We start from the raw sequence: 27,319 nt of genomic DNA, 5'->3' as shown, positions 1-27,319 counted from the left end.
GGGGGGGGGGGGATGTGCTGGGCAACCATATTGCCCGCGGGGGGGGGCGGGGGGGGCTCGGGGGGTGTCCGGGCTCCCCCCGGTGTGAGCGGGGTGGGATGTGAGGGATAGCGGGGGGCGGCGGCGCTGAGCTCAGCCCGGCAGGGCCCGGGGGGCCTCGAGGCGCGGGGTGGGGGGGGGGGGGGACGATGCTCAGCCACATCCAGGGACCTATAAATATTTCACCGCAGCTTCTGCGCCTGTTCCAGGCGCAGCGGGCGGTGGGTAAATACCGGCGCGGCGGGGAGGGGGGAGCCGGGGGTGCTGAGCTGAGCACCCCAGGGTGGGGAGCGGCAGAGGCAAGATCCACATGCCGGGGTGACTGGGGTCATCTCCCCATCCCTGGGGCTGCCGGGGGTCTCCCCGGTAACTCCCCCAGCACGTGGGGGCTGCCCCCTGAGGCAGCTGTGCTGGGTGATGCCACATGACACACGCGGCTTGACGCCACCCTGCACCCCGGGGACAGTAGGGTCCCCTCCTCCCGAGGCTCAGCACGGGGGTTCCCCTCGCAGCCCCCCGGCACTCAGCCCCGTTCCCCCAGGGCTCGGCGGACTCCTACACCAGCCGCCCATCCCTGGACTCCGACGTGTCCCTGGAAGAGGACCGTGAGGGCGCCCGGCGCGAGGTGGAGAGCCAGGCTCAGCAGCAGCTCGAGAGGGCCAAGGTAGGGATGGGGAAACACCCAGGGCACGGCCCGGGGTCGCTGCCAGGGTCCGGGGGGTGCTGATCCCATCCCAAAAAAACCCTTAGCACAAGCCGGTCGCCTTCGCTGTGCGCACCAATGTCAGCTACTGCGGGGCGCTGGATGAGGAGTGCCCGGTGCAGGGAGCCGCCATCAACTTCGAAGCCAAAGATTTCCTGCACATCAAGGAGGTCAGCTGAGGTGCTGGAGGGGTCTGTTCACGGCCAGAGACCTCCCCCGGTCTCACCTCTGCTCTGTCCTCACCCAGAAATACAGCAATGACTGGTGGATCGGGCGCCTAGTGAAGGAGGGGGGGGACATCGCCTTCATCCCCAGCCCCCAGCGCCTGGAAGCCATGAGGCTCAAGCAGGAGCAGAAAGCCAGGTAGGGATGGGACCCCCCTGGCCCCACTCCGGGACCCCCAACACCCCCTCACCCCCTTCCTCCCTAGGAGAGCTGGCAATGCCTCGGGCCTCGGCGACAGCGGGAGCCGGCGATCGCCTCCCCCCTCCTTAGGTAAGGGCGGATCTTGGCCCGGGGGAACCGTGGGCGTCCCGAGGGTGTCCCCACTTCACTGTCACCAACCTCTGTCTCTTCTCTCCCCAAGCCAAGCAGAAGCAGAAGCAGGTGAGTCCCAGGTGCAGGGCTGTGGGCTGGGGAGGGGGCTGCAGGCAGAGCCATTAGCAGCTGTTTCTGGGGTGGGCTGGGAGCAGAGACCCCCCCCCCCCCCTTCTCTTCCCGGGTTATGGGGCTGGGAGGGCTCCAGGATGCTGTGAGCCTCTGGAATAGGCTCATTGACCCCTTCCTGGCTGGGGGTGGGAGCACAGGGCACTGAGACCCCCCTGTGCACCCCTGCAGACGCAGCACATCCCACCCTACGACGTGGTGCCCTCCATGCGGCCCGTGGTGCTGGTGGGGCCCTCACTGAAAGGATACGAGGTACGGGGCAGGGGGTGGCCTCGTTGTGCCCTCAGGGTGGTGTCCTGTGCCCCTCGTCCCTTGTGTGCGGGCAGCGGGCAGATGGTGGGGCCGAGGGCGGCTGGCGGGGCGCGGAGCAGCTGCCACCTCCCCGCCGGTGCCATCTGCCGCGGCTCACCGGGCCGGCGGCCCCACGGCAGGTCACCGACATGATGCAGAAAGCCCTCTTCGATTTCCTCAAGCACAGATTCGACGGCAGGTGAGACCCTCAGCCCACCCAGCACCCCCCCCCCATCCTGCCACGGCCTGCAGGTCCCCAGGTGCTCACTGTGTCCCCTGTGCTCCTCAGGATCTCCATCACCCACATCACAGCTGATCTGTCCCTGGCCAAGCGCTCCATCCTCAACAACCTGGGCAAGCAGGCGATCCTGGAGCGCTCCACCACCCGCTCCAGCATCGGTGAGGGGCCAGGCTCACCCTGGAGGTGCAGGGACCCCCTCCCAGGGCCAGCCCGGCCTTACACGGCCCCCCCGGTGTGCCCCTAGCTGAGGTGCAGAGCGAGATCGAGCGCATCTTCGAGCTGGCCAAGTCCCTGCAGCTGGTGGTGCTGGACGCTGACACCATCAACCACCCAGCCCAGCTGGCCAAGACCTCCCTGGCACCCATCATCGTCTACGTCAAGGTGTCCTCCCCCAAGGTGAGGGGTGACCGCGGCTCTGGGAGGGGGGGCCCTGGCTGCCCCCCACCGTGCTGTCACTCCCCTGTCCCCTCCCCAGGTCTTGCAGCGGCTCATCAAGTCCAGGGGCAAGTCGCAGGTGAAGCACCTCAACGTGCAGATGATGGCAGCCGACAAGCTGGTGCAGTGTCCCCCCGGTGAGCCGGGCTGTCCCCCCGTCCTGGGGCTGCCTGGGGGGAGCCCTGAGCCCCCCCCGAGCCCTCTCACCCTCCCCTCCAGGAGCTCTTCGATGTGATCCTGGATGAGAACCAGCTGGAGGACGCCTGCGAGCACCTGGCCGAGTACCTGGAGGTTTACTGGCGCGCCACGCACCACCCGCCACACGCCCCCCACGCTGTCCCCTCGCCCACCGGACTGCCAGGCCTGCAGGTAACCCCGAGACCCCCTCCCTGCTCCCCAGTGACAACTGCCACACAGGGGAGGGCTTGGGGGGACACACAGCCCCCGACCCTGTCCCCATGGTACAGGGGTGCACAGGTCAGATTTGGGGACACACAGCCCCATTCTGTGCTCCTTACGGGGACCCCCCCCAGCACTGGGGTGTCCAGGCTGCAGGGGACACGCAGGGATAGTTTGGCACAGGGCTCCAGGGAAGGGGTGGGGGTCACACAGCCCCTTCCCTGCTCCCCACGGGGACCCAGCACCCGCAGCCGCCCCCGCAGCCCCTCCCTGCCCGCAGGGCCAGCAGCTGCTGGGGGAGCGCGGCGAGCACTCGCCGCTGGAGCACGACAGCCTGATGCCATCGGACGAGGCCGGGGACACCTCGCCCCAGCCTTGGGGAGCCACATCACAGCGCAGCTCGCGGCACCTGGAGGAGGAGGAGGAGTACGGGGACCCCTACCCCGACCTGTACCAGCCCCACCGGCACCACGGCAGCGGGCCCGGCACGCCGGAGCGCCCGAGCGAGCGCAACCACGACAGGAACTGGCAGCGCAGCCGGCCCTGGGCCAAGGACAGCTACTAGGGGTGGGGAGGCGGGGGTGGGGGGGAGACACGGCTGGAAACCGACACCACCCCCCTCACCCCCCAAAAAATAACCCCGGGCGCTCCCCGCCTCGCCCCAGCCCCGCGCTGGGGGTGCTCAGACAATCGAACTCCGCACCGGCAGCTTCCTCTGGCCCGGGCCCCCGGGCACGTTCTTCAGCCATAAGCACAGCGCGGGGGGGTGGCGGCCAGGATGCCCTGGGGATCCCGGGGACAGACACACGCCTTCGCCCTGCCTCAGTGTCCCCTCCCCGGGCCCTGCATCCCGGGCTGGCTCATCCTCCGCAGGGCAGCTGCCACGGAGAGCGGGTGCCTCCCCCTTCCAGAAAGGGGAGGTAAAGGAGGTGGGGCGGTTGTAGCAGCATCGCCCACCCCGCAGAGACCCGAGGAAGAAAGGGAAGGTGCCTGCTCACCCCCCCCCCTCCCCGCACCCCGGGACCCGGCCTGCCCCCTCCCCACCCCTGCATGGGACCCCCGGGAGGAGCGGGTGACACCACTCGCTTCCCCCCAGCCCCGGTCAGCTCAGCCGCCCCAGCCCCGCTCCCGGGACAGACTCGGGGGGCTGCAGGGGGCTGCTCCACGCTTGCACCCGCCGCCCCGAACCCGCTGTCCCGACGCCGTCACCGCACGTCACCACAGAGTCCTGTAAATACAGCGCCCACCGCCCGCGGCCGGGGGGGTCCTGGCGTGGGCTGAGCCCCTGCCACGGGGCCGTCACTGGTGGGGAGGGGGGGGGAGACGGGGTGGGGGCCACAGATTTGTTATAATTTCTTTTGTAGAAAGCACTGATTTCCCTGTAATCGGTTTCAGAAACACACGAGTGCTCAGAGGCGCTGGTGTCCGTGTCCCTGGGGGAAGCTGGGCTGGGTAAGGGGGGGACAGCGCTGGTGGGCGCTGAGCACCTCGAGGTGCTCCTTTCTTGGGCACTGCTGGCTTCTGTCTCCACGGGAGGTGACAGCCAGGGGCTGGGAAATGGCACCCAGGCAAGGGAGAGGACGAGGAGGCGACGCTGGCGACGCCGCTGCCGGTTTATTCCTGCGGCCTGGAGCTTCAGCTACAAAAAAAAAACAAAAAACAAAAAAAAACCCCCAAAAACCCAAAGGATGAGGTGCAGACAGCTCCCAGGACAGCCCAAAAAACACCCCCACCCTGGCTGCAGGGTGGGACCGGCCCCCAAAAGCTTCCAGCAGCTCCTCTGCTCCATGGGGAAAGTGGGGAGGGAAAACAGGGGGGGATATTTTGGGATAATCCCAGACCCAGTCTCTCTGCACGCGGGCAGTCCTTTGGGTTGCACAAGGAGCTGGCAAAAGAACGGCCAGACCAGTCCTGGCAGCCTTGCTGTCCCCGGAGGGGCGATGAAGAGGAGCCTCAGGCGAAGATGGTCTCCTCCCTCCGCTTCTTGGTGAGGATGGTGCCTGGTTTGTGCTGGGCATCGGGGTGGTTGGCCAGCTCGGGCGGGCAGGAGGACACGGGGCTCTCCAGGATGGCCTGTTTGAGGTCGTAGAACACGGTGGAGTCCTCCTTGGTGAGGAAGGTGATGGCCACACCGCTCTTCCCCGCTCGGCCCGTCCGCCCAATGCGGTGGATGTAATCTGGAAGGGGGAAATGAAGGGCTCAGAGCAGGCAGTGCCAGGGCCAGACACCCCCTGCACTCCCAGTACCAGGGCTGGGCACCCCAGAGCCCTCTGGGTGTGGCAGCACTGGAGCTGAGCACTCCTCCACCCCAAAGAACCAATGGCAGGAACACCCAATATCCCCCGACACCCTCAGCTCTGGGGCTGGAAACTCCTTACACCCTTAGCCTCAGGGCTGGGCACTCCCCACATCCTCAGCACTGGGGCTGAGAACTCCTCCACCCCCAAGAACCAATGCCAGGAACCCCCCAATATCCCCCTGACACCCTCAGCTCTAGGGCTGGGCACTCCCCACACCCTCAGCATTGGGGCTGGGCACTCCCCACACCCTCAGCACTGGGGCTGACCACTCCCTCCACCCCAAGAACCAATGCCAGAAACCCCCAGTATCGCCCTGACACCCTCAGCACTGGGCTGGGAACTCCTCACACCCTCAAAACGAGGGCTGGGCACTCCCCACGCCCTCAAGAACCAACGCCAGGAACCCCCAGTATCCCCCTGACACCCTCAGCACTGGAGCTGGGAACTCCTCACACCCTCAGCACTGGAGCTGGGCACTCCCCACACCCTCAAGAACCAACGCCAGGAACCCCCAGTATCCCCCTGACACCCTCAGCACTGGGGCTGAGCACTCCCTCCACACCCCAAGAACCAGAGCTGGGCACCCCTACAACCCCCTTGGTGAGGGCAGCACCAGGCCCAGGCACCCCCTGCACACCCAATACCAAGGCTGAGCAACCTCACAGCCTCTTCAGTGTTGCAGCACCAGGGTTGGGCAAACCCCAAATCCCCTCCAGTGCAGGTGACACCAGGGCCAAGCACCCCCAGCACGGGCAGCACGCCCCTGGGTGCCCCATTGCCTCAGTGCCCCCCAGCCTCACTCACCCTCGATGTTCTTGGCCATGTCGTAGTTGACCACCATGGAGACGTCGTGGATGTCGATGCCGCGTCCGGCCACGTCCGTGGCCACCAGGATGTCCTTGGCCCCGGCCTTGAGGTTGGAGAGGGCGAACTCCCGCTGCTCCTGGCCCTTCCCACCGTGCAGGGTGCAGGCATTGTACTGTGGGAAGAAGAATGGGGGGGCACATCAGGGAGTCCCCAGTGAGGATTGAGGGGGACAGGGCTCAGGGTGATCCCCCCCAAACCCAAACTCACCCCCATCTTCTCCAAGGACTTGGCCAGCACATCGCAGCCTTTCTTCTGGTTGACGAAGATGATGATGGGCGGGTCGAAGCCCTGCTCCAGGATGGCCAAGAGCTTCTTCCTGTAGAGGAGGGAGAAGAGGAAGAGAGTTGGGCAAAGAGAAGCGCCCCAGGGAATCCCCTTCACCCTCCCAACCCCGAAGCCCGCGCTGCCCACCTCTTCTCGGACTCGGACATGAGGAAAACCTTCTGCTCCACCCTCTCGTGGGGTTTGCCGGCGGAGCCGATGTAAACCACGGCCGGGCGCCGCAGGTAACTGCGGGCCAGGCGCTCCACTGCTGGGGGCATGGTGGCTGTGAACATGACAGTCTGCAAGGGAACGGGGCAGTGAGGCGGGAACGTCCCCCACCGGAGGAAGGGATGAGCTCAGTGGGGCTGGGATCATCCCCCGTGGGGCAGGAGCATCCCACAGTGAAATAGGAACAACCCCAGTGGGGCAGGAACATCCCAGAGTGAAAGAGGAACAACCCCAGTGGGGCAGGAGCATCCCACAGTGAAATAGGAACAACCCCAGTGGGGCAGGAACATCCCCCATGAGGCAGGAACATCCCACAGCGAGGTAGGAATGACTCTGATGGGGAAGGAATGTTCCCCTCCATGGAGCAGGAACATCCCAGAGTGAAACAGGAACAACCCCAGTGGGGCAGGAACATCCCACAATGGAATAGGAACAACTCCAGTGGGGCAGGAACATCCCACAGTGAAACAGGAACAACCCCAGTGGGGCAGGAACATCCCACAATGAAATAGGAACAACCCCAGTGGGGCAGGAACGTCCCCCACGGAGCAGAAGCAACCCCCCCAATGAGGCAGGAACGACTCCAGAAGAGAAGGAATGATCCCCCATGGAGCAGGAACATTGCCCATGGAGCAGTGATATCTTCCTGCAGGGCAGGACCTTTCCCTGAGGGGCAGAATTGTCCCTCAAAAAGGGGACAAATGTCCCCTTGTGGGGCACCAATCACCCCTCACAGGGCAGGAACATCCACTGTGAGACAAGAACGTTCCTCCACAGAGCAGAAACGCGACTCCCAGTCCCTCAACCCCTTCCCCCAAACCCCAAATCGTCCTTCCCTACCCCATGGACCCCTCCCAGCGCCCCCCCCTTTACCCACACCCACCTGTCTGTACTTGTGCTTCCCGGACTCGAAGTTAGCCAACATCTTCTCGGGGTCCTCGGCCTCGTCGGTGTCGGGTTTCTGGTTGGTGACGGGCATGTGCTCCAGGATCTTCTGCACGTCGGGCTCGAAGCCCATGTCGATCATGCGATCGGCCTCGTCCAGCACCACGTAGGTGCAGCGGCTCAGCACCAGGTACCGGTTCTCCAGCACGTCGATCAGCCGGCCCGGCGTGGCGATGACGATCTGGGGGGGGCCCAGGGGGGTCGGTGGGGGCGGCCCTGGGCCGAGCAGCCCCCCCTGGGACCCCCCCACAAGCTCCCCGCGCTCACCTCGCAGCCCATACGGAGGCGGAAGCCCTGGTCCTCGCGGGAGATGCCGCCGATCACGGCCACGGTGCGGATGCCCAGGGGTTTCCCGAATTTGATGGTTTCCTCCTCGATCTGCTGCGCCAGCTCACGGGTGGGGGCCAGGATGATGGCGTAGGGCCCCTGGTCTGACTCCTCGATGCTGCAGTGTGGTTGTGTCACCCACGGTGCCACGTGTGTGCCCTCCAGGGTGACCCCATCCCCTCCCACCGTGTCACCCCGGAACCCTGCCTCAACCCCCCAAAAATGTCACCTTGTCACCCCACAGCTCCACCATGTCACCCTGTAACCCTGCCTCCATCCCCTGACAGTGTCACCCTGTCACCCTCACAGTGCCACCCTGTCCCGACCCCTGTGCAGTGTCACCCTGTAACCCTGCCTCAATCCCCTGTGTAGTGTCACCCTGTGACCTCCACAGTGCCACCCTGTCCTGAGCCATCTGTAGTGTCACCCCATCTCCTCCACCATGCCACCCTAGAGCCCTCCTCAATCCCCTGTGCAGTGTCACCCTGGAAACCTGACTCAACCCCCCCCAAAATGTCACCTTGTCACCTCACAGCTCCAGTGTGTCACCCCGTAACCCTGCCTCAATCCCCTGACAGTGTCACCCTGTCACCCCATCCTGTGACCCTCACAGTGCCACCCTGTCTGAGTCATCTGTAGTGTCACCCCATCTCCTCCACCGTGCCACCCTGTAAACCTGCCTCAATCCCCTGTGTAGTGTCACCCTGTCACCCCATCCTGTGACTCTCACAGTGCCACCCTGTCCCGACCCCTGTGCAGTGTCACCCTATCACCGTGCCTCAACTCCCCAAAAGTGTCACCCTGTCACTCCATCCTATGACCCTCACAGTGCCACCCTGTCCCGACCCCCGTGCAGTGTCACCCTGTAAACCTGCCTCAACTCCCCAAAAGTGTCACCCTGTCACCCCATCCTGTGACCCTCACAGTGCCACCCTGTCCCGACCCCTGTGCAGTGTCACCCTGGAGCCCTGCCTCAATTCCCTGACAGTGTCACCCTATCACCCTGCCTCAACCCCCCAAAAGTGTCACCCTGTCACCCCATCCCGTGACCCTCACAGTGCCACCCTGTCCCGACCCCTGTGCGGCGTCACCCCGCGGCTCCCCGCCGGGCACGGGCAGCGTCCCCAGCGCGCACCGGTCGATTTTGGGCAGCGTGGTGATCCACACGAGCAGCGGGATCAGGAACGCCGCCGTCTTGCCGCTGCCGGTCTCGGCCACGCCGATGATGTCGCGGTTCTGCAGCCCGATGGGGATGGCCTGGCGCTGGATCGGGGTCGGCTCCTGCCGGAGGGGAGCAGGTTGGGAGCAGAACTTCCCTCGTTCCCCCTCTCCAAAACCCTGAGAAATCCCTTTTCCCGGCTCCCCTCCTCCGTGCCCACCTTGTATCCGCACTTGTCGATGACCTCCAGGATGTGCGGGGGCAGCGAGGAGTCCTTCCAGGAGCGGATGGGGTTGGGGATCTTGCCGCCCTTGGTGGTGATGCTGTAATCCTCGCGGAAGATGCGCCAGTCCCTGTCCGTCATCTCGTCCAGCTTCTTCTGGGACCAGTGCCGGTCGTCCCAGCGCTGCTTGGCCTCCTTCTTCCGCAGCTTCCGCAGCCGCGCCCTGGCCGGAGGGAGGGAGAGGGGAAAAAGAAGGGAAAAAGAAGGGAAAAAGAAGGGAAAAAGAAGGGAAAAAGAAGGGAAAAAGAAGGGAAAAAGAAGGGAAAAAGAAGGGAAAAAGAAGGGAAAAAAAGAAGGGAAAAAGAAGGGAAAAAGAAGGGAAAAAGAAGGGAAAAAGAAGGGGAAAAAGAAGGGAAAAAGAAGGGAAAAAGAAGGGACGAGGGAAAAGAAGAAAGGGGGACGAGGGAGAGGGACAGGCAAAGTGGGATGGGGAAAAAGGGAGGAGGGAGGGAAAAGGGAGGAGGGAAAAAGGGAACGAGGGAAAAAGGGAACGAGGGAAAAAGGGAAAGCAGGATAGGGAAAAGACAGTAAAGGAAAAGGGAATAGGGGAAATGGGAGAGGGAAAGGGGATGGTAGAAATGGGGATGAGGACAGGGAGATGAGGGAGAGGGATGAGAGCAAAGTGAGCAAAGGGATGACAAAAGCCAGTGAGGAAGCAGAAAGGGGACAGGGCTCACCCTGTGCCTCAGGAACCCTTCTGCCAATTTCCTGCTGGACCTGCTGCAGCCCAGCTCCACATCCCAGCCACGCTACGCCAGCCAGGACCCCCCACAGCCCTCAGCACCCTCCCAGCATCCCCAAAACCTCACTCCTCCTGCTCCTTCTCCTCCAGCGTCCGCCTCTTCTCCATCAGGTCCCCGTAGAACCGCGACTGCTCCCGTTTCTGCTGCTTCAGGTCGATGCCGGCAATGAAGCCGCGGCCCAGCAGCTGCACCTGGTGCCTCTCCTTGTACCTGGAGCGGGGTGGGAGCGTCAGGAGCAGGGCTGGGGGCTGCCCTGCACCCCACAGGGACACCCCTAAACCCCAGGGGCACCCCAGCACTCACAGGGGGTTGTAGTCAATGGACGTGTCCTCCGACGCGTCCCACTCGAACACGAACTTGCGGTCGTTGAGGTGCCGCGTGCGCCGGCGCTTCTTCACCCCGCCCAGGTACCGCTCCTGCAGGACCCCCAGGCTCAGTGGGACCCCCTCCATCCTCCCCAGGGACCCCTCCCCACACCGGTGTCCCCAAGCCCACCTTGATGGCGTGCAGCTCTTTGCTCTTGTCCTTCTCCTCCCGGATCTTCTGCCTGCCCTCCTCGTCCTCGGTGCCGTTGGTCTCCCGCTCCATGCGCTCGCGGCGTTCCCGACGCTCGCGCTCCTGGGGGTCTTCTGGGGAGCAGGGGAAAGGGCTCAGAGCCAGCACCCGCCCCGAGGGCTTGGGTGGGGGGCTCCAGGGGTGAGCCCTTACCCAGCATCTTCCTGCCCATCTCCTGGAATTGTTTCCTCTTCTTCCTCTCCTCCTCCAGCAGCCGCTGCCGCTCCTCCACCTCCTGCTGCCGCCGCCGCAGCGCCTCGGCCTCCCGCTCCGCCTTGGACAGGAACTTGGGCTGGGATGGGAGAGAGGCAGCGTCACACTGGGCCTGCGTGCCACCTCCACGCTGCTGAGGGTGCCCTCAGCCTTCTCTGCTCCTCCCCTCTCCCTCCTGGGTTCCTCCTCTCCCTCCCTGAATCCCCCAGACCTCTCCGCTCCCTTCCAGGGGTCTCTCTGCTCGGTGTCCCCCAACCCTCCTTTCCCTCTTAGGATCCCTCCTGCCCCTCACTGGACCCCTCGGCCTTCCCTGTTCCCTCACAAGGTCCTTGTGCTCCCTCCTGGGGGTCCAACAGGCCTCCCCCTCTCCCTCCTGGGTCTCCACATGTGCCATCCCAAGTCCCTCAGGTGTCCCTGCTCCATCCCGTGATCCCTCTCGGTGTCCCCTGTTCCCTCCTGGGGTTCTCCCTGCGGTGTCCCCACAAACACCCACATTCCCAGCAGAGGGAAGAGGCTCCTGCTCTCACCTTGGCTTCTGCCTCCTCTTCTGCCTTCTTCTTTGCCAGCAGCTCCTCCAAGGACAGCGGCTGCGCCTGGAAGCGAGGCCAGATGTCAGCACCACGCCCAGGGACCTGAATCCCCTGGAACCACTCCCCAGGGACCTCCTGGATCCCCCTGGAGCCACTCCCAGCCAAGTCCCGCCCGCCCCCCTCCTCACCTTCTCCTTCTTCAGGGCGTTCTCCTCCTCTTCCTCCGCTTTCCGCGCATCCCGATCCTTCCGAGACTTGGAGTCCTTCCCCCTGCCCGGGGACAAACTTCCAAGGAAAACAGATCAGAATAAGACACAGGACACAGCCCTGGGGGGGATCCCCAACCTCCAGGGGGTTCAGGGGAGAGCAGGAACCCCCCACAGAAGCTCCAGGACCCACCTGGATCGCTTGCGGTCCTTGTCCCGCCGGTGCCCATCCTTGTCCCGGTCCCGCTCCTTCTTGCTACGGTCGCGGTCCCGCTCCTTGTGCCGCCGATCCCTGAGCAACGGGAGGGTCACAGCATGACCCCAGAGCCCTCATCCAACATCCGTGGGGCTCTCAAAGCTCTTCCCAAAAACCCAGGGAGCCCTGGAGCCGCCTCACCTCTCTGTGGACTTGGAGCGGGACCGGGAGCGCGAGCGGCTCCGTCTGCGGTCCCGGGATCGGGTGTCGCTTCCGCTCCTTGGCTGGGGAGCCTTTGCGGTCCCGGTCCCGCTCCCTCTCCCGGTCAGGGGAGCGGGAACGTTTCCTCTCCTCCTTCACGGGGGATGCATCCCGGTCCTTCTTGTCCGCCAGTTCCCCGGCCATCTGTGGGGAGGGGTCAGAGCGGGGGAACCCGGGAGGGAGAGAGAAGGGTTGTGAGACACAGGAACCTCAAGAAGGAGCGGGGAGATCCGAAAAAACTCCCGGAGGAAACGGGGAGAGGTTGAAACACACGAGGAAGGAAGAGACAGACGCCAAAGAGAAGCAGGGAGAGCTGGAGAACCCGGGGAAAGCGCAAAGGGACCCTCAGGAGGGAGTGGGGAGACCTGGGGGACCCCGAGGGGGCACAGAGGAACCCCAGGAAGGAGCGGGAAGGGCTGGGGAGCCTCGAGGAGAGAACGAAGAGGGAAGAAAGAACCCCGGGAGGGCACAGGGAAGCCCGGGGGGCGGTCGCGGGGAGACCTGGGGGACCCCGAAAGGGCTCCGGGGAGGCCCGGGGTACGCGGCGCAACGCCGCTCCAGGCCCCGCTCCGGTGCCCAGTACCGGGGCTCTGCCCGGTGCCACGGCACCAGAACTCTCCAGCCCCTGGTGCCCGAGGAGGTCCCTCGCGTGTTCCTGCAATGCCCCCCGCTCGCTCCCGCCGGTCCCCGCTCACCGCCGCAGCCCCGGGTTCAGCGCCGCCGCTCCGCCGCCGCTGCCGCCATGTCTGCCGTGCCCGCGGGGCACGCCGGGGCGGCGCGGGACTCCAGCTCCCGGCAGCCCTCGCGCCATTGGACTACAGCTCCCGGCGTCCCCCGCGCGCTCCTGCGCCGTCGCAGTACCGCCGCGCCCCGTGATCCTTCCGCCGCGCAAAGAGTCCTCCAGGACGGTGTCCCCGAGCCCCCAAATCCCGCAGGGAGCTCCTGAGTACCCAAATGTTGGAGGGACCCTCCCGAGTCAGCGCCCCCCATGCCCGCGCACACCCCAAATCCCACGGGGACCGCCCCAGGTCAGTGTCCCCACAGCCCTGTGCACCCCAGGCACCCCCAGATCAAAGTCCTTGCAGGAGCCCCAGAGCCCCATTGCATCCTCATTCACAAGATTGGGGGTCTTAGGGTCTGCGGGCAGCAAGAGAGATGGGGGGGACCCTTTTGGCACCCCCCCAAAGTCACCCCACCCCAGGGGTGACAGCACAGCCCCACCTCAGTGTCACCATCACCAGCGATACCAACGCAGCCCCAAACTCCCAACATCCTCCAAAAACCAGGATCCCTCCCCAAAACACAGGGCCAGGCAGGGCTGCACGTAGGTAGGTGTTATATTTCTGATAATAAATAAGCTTTTTTAATAACACTGACATGGAACGGAGACATCCCCCACCCCAAAAGACAATCCATAAAACATCCCCCCTCCCCAACCCACCGGGGTCCCCCAGGGCCAAGCAGCAGATGAGGGATGGGGTAAAAGGGGCAGAAAACAGGATGAGCCCACGGATGAGTCCCATGATGTGCACCCCAAACTCCACAGGGATCCCCCAGAACAGTGTCCCTGCGTCCCCCAAACCCCGCAGTGACCATCCCAGTCGATGTCCCTGAAGGGCTGGACACCCCAAACCCCACAGGGACCATCCCAGGTCGATGTCTCTGGGGGTCTGGGCACCCCAAATCCTGCAGGGACCATCCCAGGTCGATGTCCCTGAAGGTCTGGGCACCCCAAACCCCACAGGGACCATCCCAGGTCGATGTCTCTGGGGGTCTGGGCACCCCAAACCCCACAGTGACCATCCCAGGTCGATGGCCTGAAGGTCTGGGCACCCCAAATCCTGCAGGGACCATCCAGGTTGATGTCTCTGGGGGTCTGGGCACCCCAAACCCCACAGGGACCATCCCAGGTCGATGTCCCTGAGGGTCTGGGCACCATAAACCTCACAGGGATCCCCTCAGGGTTAATGTCCCTGGGGGTCTGGGCACCTCAAACCCTACAGTGACCATCCCAGGTCGATGTCCCTGAAGGTCTGGGCACCCTAAACCCCACAGGGACCCCCTCAGGGTTGGGGATCAGGTGAAGACACCCCCCAGACACCCCCTCCCACGGGGGCAGCCCCCCCGAGGCTGTGGGGCTGGCAGGGCAATGGTGCCAGGGGAGGGCGGCAGCCCCCCGTCCTCCTTCCTGGGGGTCTCCAGGGCCCTGTCCAGCCCCTCCCCACCCCATTCCAGAGGCTTGGGAGGGGGGGGCTCCCACAGGCGTGCGCGTGTCAGGGGTGGGGGTCATTCCCTTCCCCCCTTCACATGACGGAGCAGCTTTTTGCTTTTTCCTTCTTGAAGGTGGAGGAGATGAGCTCGGAGCGGCTGGGGAGGTGCAGGAGTCTCTTGGAGAGGCTGCGGGGGGGGCTGCGGGGGGGCTGCGGGGGGGCTTTGCTCAGACAGATGCCGGACACGGTCCGGAAGATGCTGTGGACGCTCTTTTCCGAGGTGAAGGCCGAGCATTCCAGGTATCCCTCGGCTCCCAGCTGCCTGGCGGCAGCGCAGCCCTGAGAGCGGCCCCGGAGTCAGGGTATGGGGAGACCCCAAAATCATCCCAGCAAACAGCGGGGACACCCCAAAAACCCAACCCTGACAAACACCCCAAAATCATCCCAGCAAACAGCGGGGGTTCCCCAAAACCCCACCCCTGAAAAACACCCCAAAATCATCCCAGCAAACAATGAGACACGCCAAAATCATCCCAGCAAACAGCGGGGGTTCCCCAAAAACCCACCCCTGAAAACACCGAGACACCCCAAAACCCACCCCCCAAACAATAATGCATGCCAAAATCATCCCAGCAAACAGCGGGGGTTCCCCAAAAACCCAACCCTGCAAACACACCCCAAAATCATCCCAGCAAACAGCGGGGGTTCCCCAAAAACCCAACCCTGAAAACACTAGGACACCCCAAAACCATCCCAGCAAACAATGAGACACGCCAAAATCATCCCAGCAAACAGCAGGGGTTCCCCAAAAACCCAACCCTGTAAACATCAGGACCCTGCCAAAACCCCCCCCCAATCACTGAGACACCCCCAAAATCATCCCAGCAAACAGTGGGGTCCCCCAAAAACCCAACCCTGAAAACACTCCAAAATCATCCCAGCAAACAGCGGGGGTTCCCAAAAACCCACCCCTGAAAACACCCCAAAATCATCCCAGCAAACAGTGGGGGTTCCCCAAAAAGCCAACTCTGCAAACACCCGAAATCATCCCAGCAAACAGCAGGGGTTCCCCAAAAACCCAACTCTGCAAACATCAGGATCCTCCCCAAAACCCACCCCCCAATCACTGAGACACCCCAAAATCATCCCAGCAAACAGTGGGGTCCCCCAAAAACCCACCCTGCAAACACCAGGACACCCCAAAATCATCCCAGCAAACAGCGGGGGTTCCCCAAAAACCCAACTCTGTAAAACATCAGGATCCCCCCCAAAACCCACCCCCCAAACACTGAGACACCCCAAAACCCACTCCTGCAAACACCGGGACTCCCCCCAAAACCCAACCCCCAAACACTGAGACATCTCAAAATCATCCCAGCAAACAGCAGGGTCCCCCAAAACCCACTCCCACAAACACCGGGACACCCCCAGACTGACCCCTGTGCAAACACTGGGACCCCCCCAAACCAGACCACAGGGACACCCCAAAAATCAGCTCCACAAGCACCAGGGTCCCCCCCAAACCCACCCCCACATGAGACCACTAGCACACCCCAAACTGACACCCCCTGCAAAGAGCGGGACACCCCCAAACCCACTCCTCAAAAAAACACCAGGATCCCCCCCAAACCCACCCCCACATCAGACCACCGTGACACCCCCCCAACGACCGTCAGGACCCCCCTAAATCCACCCTGGGGCCCCCCCAGACCTGCTCGTAGGAGATGGGCGCCTGTTTCTGGTGCGAGAGCTCCAGGAGCGTGCTCAGGTCTGTCCGAAGGTCCGTCTTGCACCCGATGAGCAGCACCCGCGTGTCGGGGCAATAATCCAGGATTTCTGTCTTCCACTGAGGGGTGAGGACACGGAGCTGCTCTCAGGCACGGGGGGGGACCCCAAAATCCTCAGCAGAGGGTCACCCCAGAGGGTTGGTGTCTCCATGCGCCAGCACACCCCCAAACCCCACGGAGATACCACCTCAGGACAGTGTCCCCATGTCCCTGAGCCCCCCAAACCCCACGGAGATACCACCTCAGGACAGTGTCCCCAAATCCCTGAGCCCCACAAACCCTACAGAGATACCCTCAGGACAGTGTCCCCACATCCCTGACCCCCCAAACCCCACGGAGATACCACCTCAGGACAGTGTCCCCACATCCCTGAGCCCCCCAAACCCCACGGAGATACCACCTCAGGACAGTGTCCCCAAATCCCTGAGCCCCCCAAACCCCACGGAGATACCACCTCAGGACAGTGTCCCCACATCCCTGAGCCCCCCAAACCCCACGGAGATACCACCTCAGGACAGTGTCCCCATGTCCCTGAGCCCCCCAAACCCCACGGAGATACTCCCCAGATCAGTGTCTCCACATCCCTGACCCCCCAAACCCCACGGAGATACTCCCAGGACAGTGTACCCATATTCCTGAGCCCCCCCCAAAATCAGTGTCCCCACATCCCTGAGCACCCCAAAAGGGATCCCCAGGGAGACTGTGCCCCAGTGTCCCCATATCCCACAGGAACCCTCTGGCTCAGTCTCCCTGGACACCACAAACTCCACAGGGACTTCCCAGGACAGCGTCCTGACCCCCCAAAATCCCGATGGGGCTCCCCAGGTTAATGTCCCTGTGCTTCCCAAACCTCACAGGAACCCCCCCTGGATCGTCTCCCTGTACCCCTGAGCCCCCCAAACCCCACAGCGTCAGTGTCCCTGTGTCTGGGAGTCCCCCAAACCTCACAGGAACCCCCCTGGATCGTGTCCCTGCATCTCTGAGCCCCCAAACCCCATAGAGACCTCCTAGGACAACGTCCCTGTGCACTCCAAACCCTGCAGGGATCACCCCACATCACTGTTCCCCTGTCCCTGCAGCCCCCAAAGCCCACAGGGACCCCTGGGCTGGTGTCCCCACGTCTCTGAGCCCCCCAAACCCCACAGGGACTCGCCTGGGTCAGTCTCCTTGTGTCCCTGAATCCTCCAAACCCTACAGGGATCTCCTGGGCTGGTGTCCCCCACATCTCTGAGCCCCCCAAACCCCACAGCGTCAGTGTCCCCGTGTCTGTGAGCCCCCCAAACCTCACAGGGATGCCCCCTACATCAGTGTCCCCACATCCTTGAGCCCCCCAAACCTCACAGGGACAATGTCCTGGGGCCTGAGCCCCCTCCCCACCTTCTTGGCTGCGCTGTCGAGGGTCTCGGGGCGGCTGACGTCGAAGCAGAGCAGGACGGCGTCCGAGTCGCTGTAGCACAGGGGACGCACGTTGTCATAGTAGGGAGAGCCTGGGGGGAAAAGGGGGGTCACAGCTCAGCCCCCCCACCCCAGGGACACAGGAAAGGGGGTCTGGCAAAGGGACACAGCCCCATTCCTGACCGGGGTGGGGGGACAGCGCTGGAGCCCCCCAAAACAGACACAGCTCTAGAACCCCCCAAAACAAACACAGCTCTGGAGCCCCTCAAAACACAGCCCCATTCCTGCTTCGGGTGGGGGACAGGCCCAGAGCCCCCCAAAACACACGGCCCCATTCCGGCCTGGGGTGGGGCACAGCTCTAGAGCCCTCCCAAAACAAACACAGCTCTAGAACCCCCCAAAACAAACACAGCTCTGGAGCCCCTCAAAACACACAGCCCCATTCCTGCCCAGGGTGGGGGAACCTCTGGAGCCCCCCCAAAACAAACACGGCTCCATTCCTGCACGGGGTGGGGGCACAGCTCTAGAGCCCCCCAAAACAAACACAGCCCCATTCCTGCTGGGGAGGGGAACACAGGTCCAGAGCCCCCCCAAACAAACACAGCCCCATTCCTGCACGGGGTGGGGGCACAGGTCCAGAGCCCCCCAAAACAAACACAGCCTCATTCCTGCTTGGGGAGGGGAACACAGGTCTAGAGCCCCACCAAAACACACACAGCCCCTAAAAGGCCCACAGCTCCCCTCCTGCTCAGGGTGGTGGCTCACAGCTCTAGAGAACCCCAAGAAGGGCAGAGGGACACAGCTCTAGAGCCCCCCAAAGGGGACACAGCCCCCCAAAAAGATACCTCCTGCCTGGGGTGGGGTGCATTGCCTTGGAACCCCCCAAAAAGGACAGAGCTTCCAAAAATAGACACAGCCCCAGCATGGGGGTTGACAATTCTGGAGAACCCCAAAAGGGAGAGGGGGGCACAGCTCTAGAGCCCTCTAAACCCGACACGGCACCTCAAAAGGGACAGGGGGACACAGAGGCCGCCAAAAAAGATGGACCCCAAAGAAGAGCCCCCCAAAAAGGCAGAGAGCCCCCCTAAAACAGACACAGCTCCCCGGACTCACAGCTCCAGAGCCCCTCTGAAGGGTCACAGCCCCCCTCGTGCCGGGGAGAGGGGCACAGCTCTGGACCCCCCCCCCCCAAATCGCCACCTCCGTCCCCGCAGCCCATCAGCGTCGCATCGCGCCTTGGCGAGGCAGCGGGAAATGGATCCCGCGGTGTTTATGTAACAACCCCCCCCCGCCCCCCATTCTGGGGAGCCCCGGCAGCACCGAGGGGGGGTCGGGGTCGGGGGGAAGCTGGAGGACGGGGTGGGACACGCTGCCACCCCCTCGGGGTCTTTGGGGACACGGAGCCACCGGCACCGCGCCCGGGACTGCGGGGGACGCGGCTCGGGGTGGGGTGACAGAGGGGGTCAATGGGGTGCGGGGGGAGGTCCGGGATGCCTCTCCCAGACCCCCCCCCCCCCACCCTTCAGCGACCCCGAAAGGCCTCGGAGGGGTTTCGCAGCCCAGACGCTCCGTGCACGGAATAGCAAAGAGGCTGCGCCAGCGCATCGCCATGGCAACCGGGGACCGGCGGGGACCCCCCCCGCCGAGGGGGGACACTGCAGCACCGGGCAGGGCTGCCCCGAACCCCCCCAAACTCACGGGGGTGGTCCAGGAAAGGGCAACACCGGGATCTCCCGTAACCCTCCCAATTCACAGGCAGGGCGTAGCGAGAATCCTGGACCCCGCCCGGGGGGGCTTTACGGCGTGGGGATCCCCCAAGGAAGAGGGTCAGCCCTCGGAGACCCCCTACAGTGAGGTTGGTCCCTGGGGAGCACCTGCGGCCCCCCACACCCAGAGATACGACCCTAAATCACCAAGCTCCCCTCCGCCGCCGCAGGGAGACCACGAAACACCCCCGGGTTCCCAAAACACCACCGAGACCTCGCCACGGCCACCAACGCTCCTCCCCACCGCGCTGCAGGTCGCCAAAACACCCTCGGGACGCCAAAACAAGCCCGCTGCAGCGACCCCCCGCTCACTGCAGCCCCGCGATCCCATCCACCGCCCCCCCCCCCGATCACCCTAAAAACCACGATCACCCCACTCCACCCGGTACCAAGAGCCCCCGCCAGCCCCCTAAACGTGCACCGCGCGTCTCCCCCCGGTACCGGAGGTGTCCCAGAGGCTCAGTTCCACCCGCTGCTCCTCGCTGGCCAGACACGCCGTGTAATTCTCAAACACGGTGGGCACGTACGTCTGCAACGGCACCACCGAGAGCGTCAGCGCCCGGTCCCGCTTTGCCGGTGCCCCGCTGCCGGTTCCCGGCGCCGGTCTGGGCTCACCTCGGGGTAGCAATCCTTAGCCAGCACCTGCAGCATGGCCGTCTTGCCGCACTGCACGTCGCCCACCAGCACCAGCTTGCACCGGGCCGGAGCGGCCGGTGCCGGCCTCCGCTCCCGCATGGCGGCAACCGGCACGAAACCCCCCCGGCTCTCACCCACCCACCGCCCTGCGCCCCGCCGCCGCAGCGCCCTAATATACCCCAACTGCATCAAACCCCGCCCACGGCGGCACACAGCAGCCAATTAGCGCAGGGAATCTCGGAGCGCCGGCCAATAGCGGAGAGGCAGAGCCAGCGGGACCCGCCCCGTGGGGGCGCCAGCGCGCTCTCGCCCGCCAGGGGGCGCGCTTGCGGGTGAGGGCGGAAGTGCCGCGGAGGCTCCGCCCCCCCCCCCGGGACGCGGCCGTTGCTGGGAGACCGGCGGGGAACGGGGCCGGTACCGGGGAACGGGACCAGTACCGGGGAACGGGGCCGGTACCGGGGAACGGGGCCGGGGAACGGGGCTGGTACCGGGGAATGGGGCCGGTGCCGGGGAATGGGGCCAGTACCGGGGAATGGGGCCGGGGAACGGGGCCGGTACCAGGGAACGGGACCGGTACCGGGGAATGGGGCCGGGGAACGGGGCCGGTACCGGGGAATGGGGCCGGTACCGGGGAACAGGGCCAGTACCGGGGAATGGGGCCGGGGAACGGGGCCGGGGAACGGGGCCGGTACTGGGGAACGGGGCCGGTACCGGGGAACGGGGCCGGTACCGGGGAACGGGACCGGTACCGGGGAATGGGGCCAGGGAACGGGGCCGGTACCGGGGAACAGGGCCAGTACCGGGGAATGGGGCCGGGGAACGGGGCCGGTACCGGGGAACGGGACCGGTACCGGGGAATGGGGCCGGGGAACGGGGCCGGTACCGGGAAATGGGGCCGGGACCAGGGAACGGGACCGGTACCAGGGAACGGGACCCCAGAGCCGGGAGCGAGGCCCCGAAGGCAGAGATGGGGGTGGGAGAGGGGCGGTGTGCACTTGAGGGGGAGCGGGGTGAGCCTGGGAGGGCTCTGGAGATGGGAAACAGGTCTGGGGGGGTCACTGGAAGGGACAAGCAGGGGTTGGTGGGGTCTGGGGGGGTCACTGGAAGGGACGAGCAGGGGTTGGTGGGGTCTGGGGGGTCACTGGAAGGGATGAGCAGGGGTTGGTGGGGTCTGGGGGGGGTCACTGGAAGGGATGAGCAGGGGTTGGTGGGGTCTGGGGGGTCACTGGAAGGGATGAGCAGGGGTTGGTGGGGTCTGGGGGGTCACTGGAAGGGACGAGCAGGGGTTGGTGGGGTCTGGGGGGGTCACTGGAAGGGATGAGCAGGGGTTGGTGGGGTCTGGGGACGCTCCCAAGTGGAGGGGGAGTCATGGGTGAGCGAGGGGAAACGGGCCTGGGGAAGCCTGGGGAGGGAGATGGGGTTGGGCAGAAGGCTGTGGAGTCTGGGGGTCCCCCATAATGCGGGGGGAGCTGGAGAGGGAGGTGGGGATGGGCTTTGGGGGGTCCCGGAGGGGCCACCACGCAGAGCCCGGGCACCCCCCGACCCCTCCCGCCGTGTGCCCTCCTCCAGCCATGGCAGGACCCCGTTTCGCCGCCCCCACGGCGGCCGAGGCCGAGCTGCTGCTGCTGCAGAAACAAGCGCTGGCTGAGGAGGAGGCAACCAAAACCAAGCGGGAGCTGCTCACTTGCTTCCTGCAGGTCCGGACCCCACTGCAGCCCCCCCAATGGGCTCCAAAATCCACCCCCCTAAGCCCCCAAATCACCTTTCCCCAGCAAATGCCCCCCCATCATCCCCCACAGGGCCGGGGCTGTTCTGCTGCACCCCCTGGTACCAGAGGCAGCCCCGACCCCTTTTCCTGCCCCTTTCCCGCTTCCCACAGGAGAAATTATCCCGTGAGGAGCAGAGCAGCAAGTGTGGTCTCCACAAGGTCCACACGGCCTGGCGCTTGGCCCTGCGCAGGACCAAGGACCAGGAGCTGCGCCAGGACATCGAGATCCTCAGTCAGACCTTCGCGCGGGTCATGGACTGCAAGGACGGCGTCATCGAGGTGGCTGCGGGGCTGGCGGGGCGGGGGGCGATGCCAGGGGACGCCCGTGACGCCCCCCAAAAAACCTCCCCAAGGCGCTGGTGAGGGAGCTGGAGGAAGCAGAGGAGCAGCAGAACCGAGCCCTGCGCAGCCACCTGCACCTCACGGACCAACTGCTGCACCTCCAGCGCTGCCGCCTGGGCTACCTGGAGGAGGGGTTTAACGCCCAGGTGGGCGCCCTGAAGGCCGAGTTTGAGGCTGAGAGGTGTGGGATTTCAGGAGGAGGGCAGCAGTGGCACCCATGGGCTCTCCTGGGGTGGAGTCGAGCCTCCCCTGGCCCCGCTGGGGACCCCCGCAGCTTCTCTGTCAGGGGGGAAACCCTGCCATAAATCCCCGCAGGAGGACAATCCTGGAGCAGCAGGAGTGGGAAAGCTGCTGCCTGCGGGACATGGCGCTGGCCACGGAGCAGGATCACGCCAGGAGCGAGCACGAGGCGCTGCTGAACTTCCAGAGCGCCCGGGACGACATCAAAAACAAGGCAGGGAGCTCGAGGGAGCATTGAGGGGCTCTTAGAGCTGGCAAAAGGAGGTTTTGGGGGTGTAACCTGCGTGTCCCCAGTGCTGGCAGGAGCAGCAGTACAGCCGCCTGCAGCTCGGGGCCAGGCTGGAGGGGCTGTGGGAGCAGATCCAGAAAGCCCAGCAGAGCTACGCCCGGGCCACAGACAAGAAGAAGGTGGAGTTCGAGGGGCTGAAGAAGAAGTGTGAGAAGACTTCCTGGGAGATTGATGCGCAGGCGAAGAAGCTGCAGAACCTCCAGGTTTTCCCAGGGTGCTGGGTGGTTTGTGGGAGTTGGGGTCACAATGAGCATTCCCCCCGCTCATTTTCCGTGGAATCATGGAATCGTTGAGTCTGGAAAAGCCTCTGAGACCAATCAAGTCCAACTTGGAGCTGGCAAAGAGGTGCCAGTAGGCTGGGCTAAGCAGGGGCGCCCCAAGAGTTGGTGGAGCAGTGCCTGAGCCATGGAATCACGGAATTATTGAGGCTGGAAAAGTCTCTAAGACCAGCAAGTCCAACATTTCTCTCAGCGCTGCCAAGGCCACCACTAACCCACGTCCCCAGCGTGTTTTTTGAGCACTTCCAGGGACAGCACCTCCACCACTGCCCTGAGCAGCCCACTCCAAATGCCGAGCCACCCTTTCCAAGAAGGATTTTTCCCCGATACCCCAACCCTTTGTTTCTCCAGGACATGGTCACAACCACCAGGGCCCAGATCGCGGCTCACCTGCGGGAGAGCGAGGAGCAGTGCCAGCGCATACGGGAGGACAAGGAACACGCTGTCCAAAAGCTCCAGAAGCTCCGGGCTCAGAGCAGCCAGGCCAGGGCCACGGCTCACGCCCACCTGGTCACGCTCACCTGCCAGTGCAGTGCCACCCTCAAGGCGCTGCAGCAGGTGGTGGAGAAGGTGAGCGGGGCAGCGCCAGAGCGCGGGATGTCCCCGTGTGTCCTGCTGTCCCTTCCCACCCGCCCTTCCTGGCGTTCCGCCCCCCCAGGCCCAGCGCATCCTGCGCCTGGCCGAGATGTGCCGCAGGCTGGAGACAGAGGAGGAGAAGGTGCTGCCCTTCTACCCCTCCTCGCTGGCCGAGTGTGAGCAGCAGAATGCCCGCAGGGTCCTGGAGCAGAGCCCCAGCGAGCCCCTGGCACTGGTGAGGAGGCAGCGCCGCAGTCCGCTGTGATTCGGCCCTGGGGTTCACCCAGCTGGTGCTTGGGCAGGCTGGAGACCCCCAATTTGCCTCCCCCCAGGCCTTGCAGGACTACGTGGGGCTGGAGAGGTTCTGGCAGCGGTTCAACAAGGCGAAGCTGGAGGAGAAGGCGCTGGAGCAGGTGCGGGCCGCCCTGGCAAACAGGAACCAGAACCTGCGTGAGCAGCTCCAGCGGTACCTGGCAGGGGTTACAATCAACCAGAAGGTGCTTTGAGACCCTCACCCCCTCCTCACCGCCAGGCAAAAGCTGCACCCCCAAAAATGAGCCCCGCACGGTCGGGGAGCCACGCTCAGGGACGTTGGGCATGGTGAACCCCAAGAGCCTCTGGGGAGGGGTCAAACACCAGGACCCCCTTCCTGGCTCCACCAGCTGCAGCTGAAGCTCCCTGGCAGAGCAGGGACCTGCCTGGCGTTTGGGGACTCCAGGGACTGCCACTACTTGGATATGCCTTAAAAGAGCAAAACTGCCTGAAAACGTGCTCCGGGGTCTTATTTCCGGCATTCATTGAGTCTGTTACCCCCTGCTCAGGTGTGACATGATCCCCTCAAGGCCCTGGAACAGGCGGGGAGCTGATGAGTGCACAGCCCCTTCCCCCTGCTCCGTGCCCATCACCGAATCAGGAGGAGCAGCCACGGCGCAGCCGAGGGGAAGGAGGTTTTATTTCTTTTTGGCTTTGTTCCTCTTCTCCTCCTTCTGCTTTTTCTTGGAGAGCTTGGGGCTGCTGGCCTTGCGGTACAGGTGGAACCCAATGAGCCCCAGCAGTGCCGGCACCAGCCCCAGGCACAGCAGCGGCACCACCTCGTTCACCACCTTCTGCCAGTAACCAGCCCGGGACAAAGCCACCAGCTCCACCTCGAACCGCAGCACCCGCGTCACCTGCAAGGGGGGCGCAGCCTGAGCGGGGACCCCACAGAGGCCCCGCGGGGACCCTGAGGGTTGCGCTCACCTGGGATGCTGGGGGAGAGCCCCGCTTGCCGTAGGCCAAGTGAGGGGGGATGATGGCTCTGCGCTTCTCCCTGCCACAGTCAGAGCGTTGGTGCCACAGATCGTGGCGGGGACGCTGCGAGGAGGGGACGCTGCCCACCCTTGTGTCCCCAGTCCGCGCTTACCCCACACACATGTCCAGCAGACTCTGCTCCAGACCTGTATCAGAGTGGGGTGAGGGTGAGTGGGGCTGGCCGGGATTACCCTGGTTTCCCCCTTACCCCGCTCCCGCTGAGCCCCTCACTCACCAGGAATGACTTGGCGCTTGCCCAGCTCCACCTGGAGCGGGTCCCGGCTCAGCGAGGAGTCGATGATCCGGCCATCCTCGAGGGTGCCCTGTGGGGGAACGCGGCCACAGTCACTGCCACTGTCACCTCTGGTGACACAGCCCCTTGCCAGCCTTTTGCCAGTGCTGCTCTGGTGCTGACCCCAGTCCCTGTGCCATCCTTGTGCCATCCCTGTGCTGATCCCAGTCCTGTGCCCCCCTTGTGCCATCCCTGTGCTGATCCCAGTCCCTGTGCCCCCCTTTTGCCAGTGCTGCTCTGGTGCTGACCCCAGTCCCTGTGCCATCCTTGTGCCATCCCTGTGCTGATCCCAGTCCCTGTGCCCCCCTTGTGCCATCCCTGTGCTGATCCCAGTCCCTGTGCCCCCTTGTGCCATCCCTGTGCTGATCCCAGTCCCTGTGCCCACCTTGTGCCAGTGCTGCTCTGGTGCTGATCCCAGTCCCTCTGCCCCCCTTGTGCCATCCCTGTGCTGATTCTAGTCCCTGTGCCCTCCTTGTGCCCTCCCTGTGCTGATCCCAGCCCCTGTGGCTCCCTTGTGCCATCCCTGTGCTGATCCCAGTGCCGGTACTCTCCGTGTCACTCTGGGCCATCCCAAGGTAATCCTCGGGTTGATCCCAGTGCCAGCCACGCCCGTGCCAACCCCAGTGTCACCCCAGCGCCGCTCCACGTGCCACCCAGAGCCCATCCTGGGGCTGTCCCCATGCCAGCCTCAGTGGCACCCTGGCACCATCCCCTTGTCCAACCCAGCGCCGTCCTCATCCCCACCCCGGTACCACCCCGGTACCACCCCCGGTACCGCCCCGGTGCCTCCCTCCCCGGTGCCGGCCGATTCCCCCCCAGCCGGTGCCGGTGTCCCCAGCCCCGCCCGCCGGAGCGCAGTGCTGACGTGTTCCTCCCGCCGCCCGCCCGCACCGTGTAGTGGATGTGCACCGTGTCCCCCGGCGCCGACAGCTCCGTGCAGCCCTCGCGGGGGGGCACCTGCAACGGGGAGGTCACGGCGAGCCGCGACGGGACCCCCCCCGCGCCTCGGGGTCCACGCAGCCCCCTTGCCCACCGCGCCCTCCGAGCGCTCCCGGAGCCCAGCTCCCACCCGGGCCGCCCGTCCTCGGTGCGCCGCGTTCCTCCGCCGCAGCCCGCTCCTCCCGGTGCGCTCCCCATCGCAGCCCGCTCCTCCCGGTGCCCCGTGGCTCCCCCCCGCTCCGCGGCCCGGGCCTCTCGGTGCCTCCTCCCCCGCCCCGTGCCCAGGCCGGGCTCCCCGGTGCCCCCCGAGCAGCACCACCCCCGCCGCTCCCGCCCGTTCCCTGCCGGTCCCGCCCCGGTCTCAGCTCCCTGCCCAAGGGGGGCCGCGTGGGTCTCCGGTGCCCGGTGCCTCCCGTTCAGCCCCGGTTCTCCCGTCCCCCTCCCCGGCTCACGATGGTTTCCAGCCGTAGCTCCCGGCGCGCCCGTTTCGGTTTCGCTCTCGGCGGCGCAGGAGAGCGGCGGCGGAGGCAGCAGCAGTGCCAGGAACAGCAGCGCGGCGGGGAACGGCATGGCCGGGCCGGCGGCGGAGGAACGGGGACCGGGAGCGGGACCGCCCCCCAGCTCGGGCCCCGCCCCCGGGACCGCCCCCGCACACCGGGACCGGCCCCGGGACGGGCACCCGCAGCTGCTCGGGGTCTCGGCGGAGCTGGGGCACAGGAGGATGCTCAGGACCGAGGTGCCCGGTGCCCGCGCTCCTTGGGGACCCCCGGTCGGCGCCTGGGTCCGGCCCTGCCCTGGGACTGTCCCGGCGGCTTCGTCCCGCACCGAGCGGGGGCTCCGGGTGAGGGTCAGAGTAGGGGTCAAGGCGGAGGGTCTGGGCGGGGGTCCCGGCCGGGGGACGCGTCCCAGGCACCGGTTGGGTGCAGCCCCCGGTGTCCTGGCGCCGCCGGTGCCAGCAGGCGGCAGCACAGCCCGGGGAAACCGGCACCCACCGGGGCCTCGGACCCCCCCAGCCCCGGGTCCAGAACCCTTCTCCAGCACCCCACAGGTGCGGGTCATTCCTTCTCCTGGCACTTCTGCAGCTGTGCAGGACAAGAGAAGCCGAGCCCGGGCTGGGGGGCTGGAGCCCGGTGGGATGGAACCTGCCCCAGACCCCCTGTTCCTGGGGACACCCAGCCCCTGGGGCAGAGCCGGGAACACAGAGAATCCCCCCGGTTCTGGCGGGGTCACACCGGCACACGCTGGGCAGCCTGCATCCCCCACCCCGCCCGCGGGGATGGCTTCACCGCCGGCACTGGTGTCACCGGCCCCGGTGCAGCTCCAGGACGGTGACGACGTTGACGCCGGGTGCAGCTCCCGGACGACGGCATCGGCACGCCGGCCCCACCGGCGCACCCACATACCAGCCTCGGTTGCCGAGAGGTGGGGAAGCCGGGCTGGCGGCTGGGCCCGGGGCGCTAATGGGATTAGGGGCGCCGGGTCAGCCCTCGCCGCACAAAGCCGTCGGTCCAGCCGGTGGGAACGCGTCGGTGCCGGCTCCGCTGCTCCCACGCACCGGGGAACCCCGGTCATCCACACTGCAGCCCCCGATGCAGCTCCCAGAGCACCCAGTCATCCCCACTTCGGCTCCCCAGTGTCACAGCCACGGACACTGCCCCTG

General features: G+C 65.4%; 5 protein-coding genes across 7 annotated transcripts; 2 read left to right on the top strand and 3 right to left on the bottom strand.

Annotated features, from left to right (window-relative positions):
- The first annotated feature begins 188 nt into the window (after positions 1-188).
- CACNB3 (calcium voltage-gated channel auxiliary subunit beta 3) lies at positions 189-4,031 on the top strand. Its single transcript, XM_040053586.2, has 13 exons — positions 189-264; positions 552-703; positions 790-912; positions 990-1,105; positions 1,173-1,237; positions 1,329-1,348; positions 1,580-1,660; positions 1,840-1,898; positions 1,989-2,098; positions 2,185-2,336; positions 2,416-2,510; positions 2,594-2,744; positions 3,055-4,031. The coding sequence occupies exons 1-13, from the start codon at positions 189-191 to the stop codon at positions 3,337-3,339; spliced, it is 1,485 nt and encodes a 494-aa protein (XP_039909520.1). The 3' UTR covers positions 3,340-4,031.
- Positions 4,032-4,369: 338 nt separating this feature from the next.
- On the bottom strand, positions 4,370-12,615 carry DDX23 (DEAD-box helicase 23). Its single transcript, XM_040053592.2, is given in 18 exon segments — positions 4,370-4,951; positions 5,879-6,053; positions 6,149-6,257; positions 6,353-6,504; positions 7,317-7,559; positions 7,646-7,823; positions 8,841-8,986; positions 9,085-9,310; positions 9,957-10,100; positions 10,194-10,306; positions 10,386-10,519; positions 10,599-10,737; positions 11,186-11,251; positions 11,377-11,473; positions 11,588-11,686; positions 11,792-11,853; positions 11,855-11,995; positions 12,547-12,615. Coding segments are annotated over 17 exon segments (2,448 nt in total). The 5' UTR covers positions 12,547-12,615; the 3' UTR covers positions 4,370-4,727.
- Positions 12,616-13,170: 555 nt separating this feature from the next.
- Positions 13,171-19,787, bottom strand: RND1 (Rho family GTPase 1). Its single transcript, XM_040053584.1, has 5 exons — positions 19,625-19,787; positions 19,451-19,538; positions 17,226-17,335; positions 15,773-15,907; positions 13,171-14,400 (listed from the first exon to the last, which is right to left on the bottom strand). Exons 1-5 carry the CDS (start codon positions 19,742-19,744, stop codon positions 14,155-14,157), a joined length of 699 nt encoding a protein of 232 aa, XP_039909518.1. The 5' UTR covers positions 19,745-19,787; the 3' UTR covers positions 13,171-14,154.
- Positions 19,788-20,005: 218 nt separating this feature from the next.
- CCDC65 (coiled-coil domain containing 65) lies at positions 20,006-23,893 on the top strand. 3 transcript variants are annotated; one of them, XM_040053589.2, is made up of 9 exons: positions 20,006-20,059; positions 21,215-21,342; positions 21,525-21,692; positions 21,767-21,936; positions 22,071-22,209; positions 22,290-22,487; positions 22,914-23,132; positions 23,221-23,373; positions 23,471-23,893. In XM_040053589.2, exons 2-9 carry the CDS (start codon positions 21,217-21,219, stop codon positions 23,642-23,644), a joined length of 1,347 nt encoding a protein of 448 aa, XP_039909523.1. In that variant the 5' UTR covers positions 20,006-20,059; positions 21,215-21,216; the 3' UTR covers positions 23,645-23,893. The 3 variants fall into 3 exon arrangements, with proteins under 3 accessions (XP_039909523.1, XP_039909522.1, XP_058280266.1); XM_040053588.2 differs by having other exon boundaries at positions 20,015-20,097; XM_058424283.1 differs by lacking the exon at positions 20,006-20,059 and adding an exon at positions 20,517-20,524.
- Positions 23,894-24,088: 195 nt separating this feature from the next.
- FKBP11 (FKBP prolyl isomerase 11) lies at positions 24,089-26,229 on the bottom strand. Its single transcript, XM_040053591.2, is given in 7 exon segments — positions 24,089-24,307; positions 24,378-24,447; positions 24,541-24,574; positions 24,664-24,751; positions 25,612-25,677; positions 26,112-26,135; positions 26,137-26,229. Coding segments are annotated over 7 exon segments (594 nt in total).
- Between the last annotated feature and the right edge of the window lie 1,090 nt (positions 26,230-27,319).

The sequence above is a fragment of the Hirundo rustica genome (genome assembly GCF_015227805.2).
Source record: "Hirundo rustica isolate bHirRus1 chromosome 30 unlocalized genomic scaffold, bHirRus1.pri.v3 SUPER_30_unloc_BUSCO_126329at7742, whole genome shotgun sequence".
NCBI classification, from domain to species: domain Eukaryota; kingdom Metazoa; phylum Chordata; class Aves; order Passeriformes; family Hirundinidae; genus Hirundo; species Hirundo rustica.
This window is presented reverse-complemented; position numbering and strand designations above follow the sequence as displayed.

What these genes read in the sequence shown, in the direction of transcription:
- CACNB3 (XM_040053586.2), top strand. Translation starts at nt 189, where the DNA reads ATGCTCAGCCACATCCAGGGACCTATAAATATTTCACCGCAGCTTCTG. An exon ending in ATTTCCTGCACATCAAGGAG is followed by an intron (nt 913 to 989) that starts GTCAGCTGAGGT and finishes GTCCTCACCCAG; the next exon opens with AAATACAGCAATGACTGGTG. An exon ending in AAGCACAGATTCGACGGCAG is followed by an intron (nt 1,899 to 1,988) that starts GTGAGACCCTCA and finishes TGTGCTCCTCAG; the next exon opens with GATCTCCATCACCCACATCA.
- RND1 (XM_040053584.1), bottom strand. Translation starts at nt 19,744, where the DNA reads ATGCGGGAGCGGAGGCCGGCACCGGCCGCTCCGGCCCGGTGCAAGCTG. An exon ending in CTAAGGATTGCTACCCCGAG is followed by an intron (nt 19,539 to 19,624) that starts GTGAGCCCAGAC and finishes GTGCCGTTGCAG; the next exon opens with ACGTACGTGCCCACCGTGTT. An exon ending in TCGACAGCGCAGCCAAGAAG is followed by an intron (nt 15,908 to 17,225) that starts GTGGGGAGGGGG and finishes CTCACCCCTCAG; the next exon opens with TGGAAGACAGAAATCCTGGA.
- CCDC65 (XM_040053589.2), top strand. Translation starts at nt 21,217, where the DNA reads ATGGCAGGACCCCGTTTCGCCGCCCCCACGGCGGCCGAGGCCGAGCTG. An exon ending in GCCGAGTTTGAGGCTGAGAG is followed by an intron (nt 21,937 to 22,070) that starts GTGTGGGATTTC and finishes AAATCCCCGCAG; the next exon opens with GAGGACAATCCTGGAGCAGC. An exon ending in AGAAGCTGCAGAACCTCCAG is followed by an intron (nt 22,488 to 22,913) that starts GTTTTCCCAGGG and finishes TTGTTTCTCCAG; the next exon opens with GACATGGTCACAACCACCAG.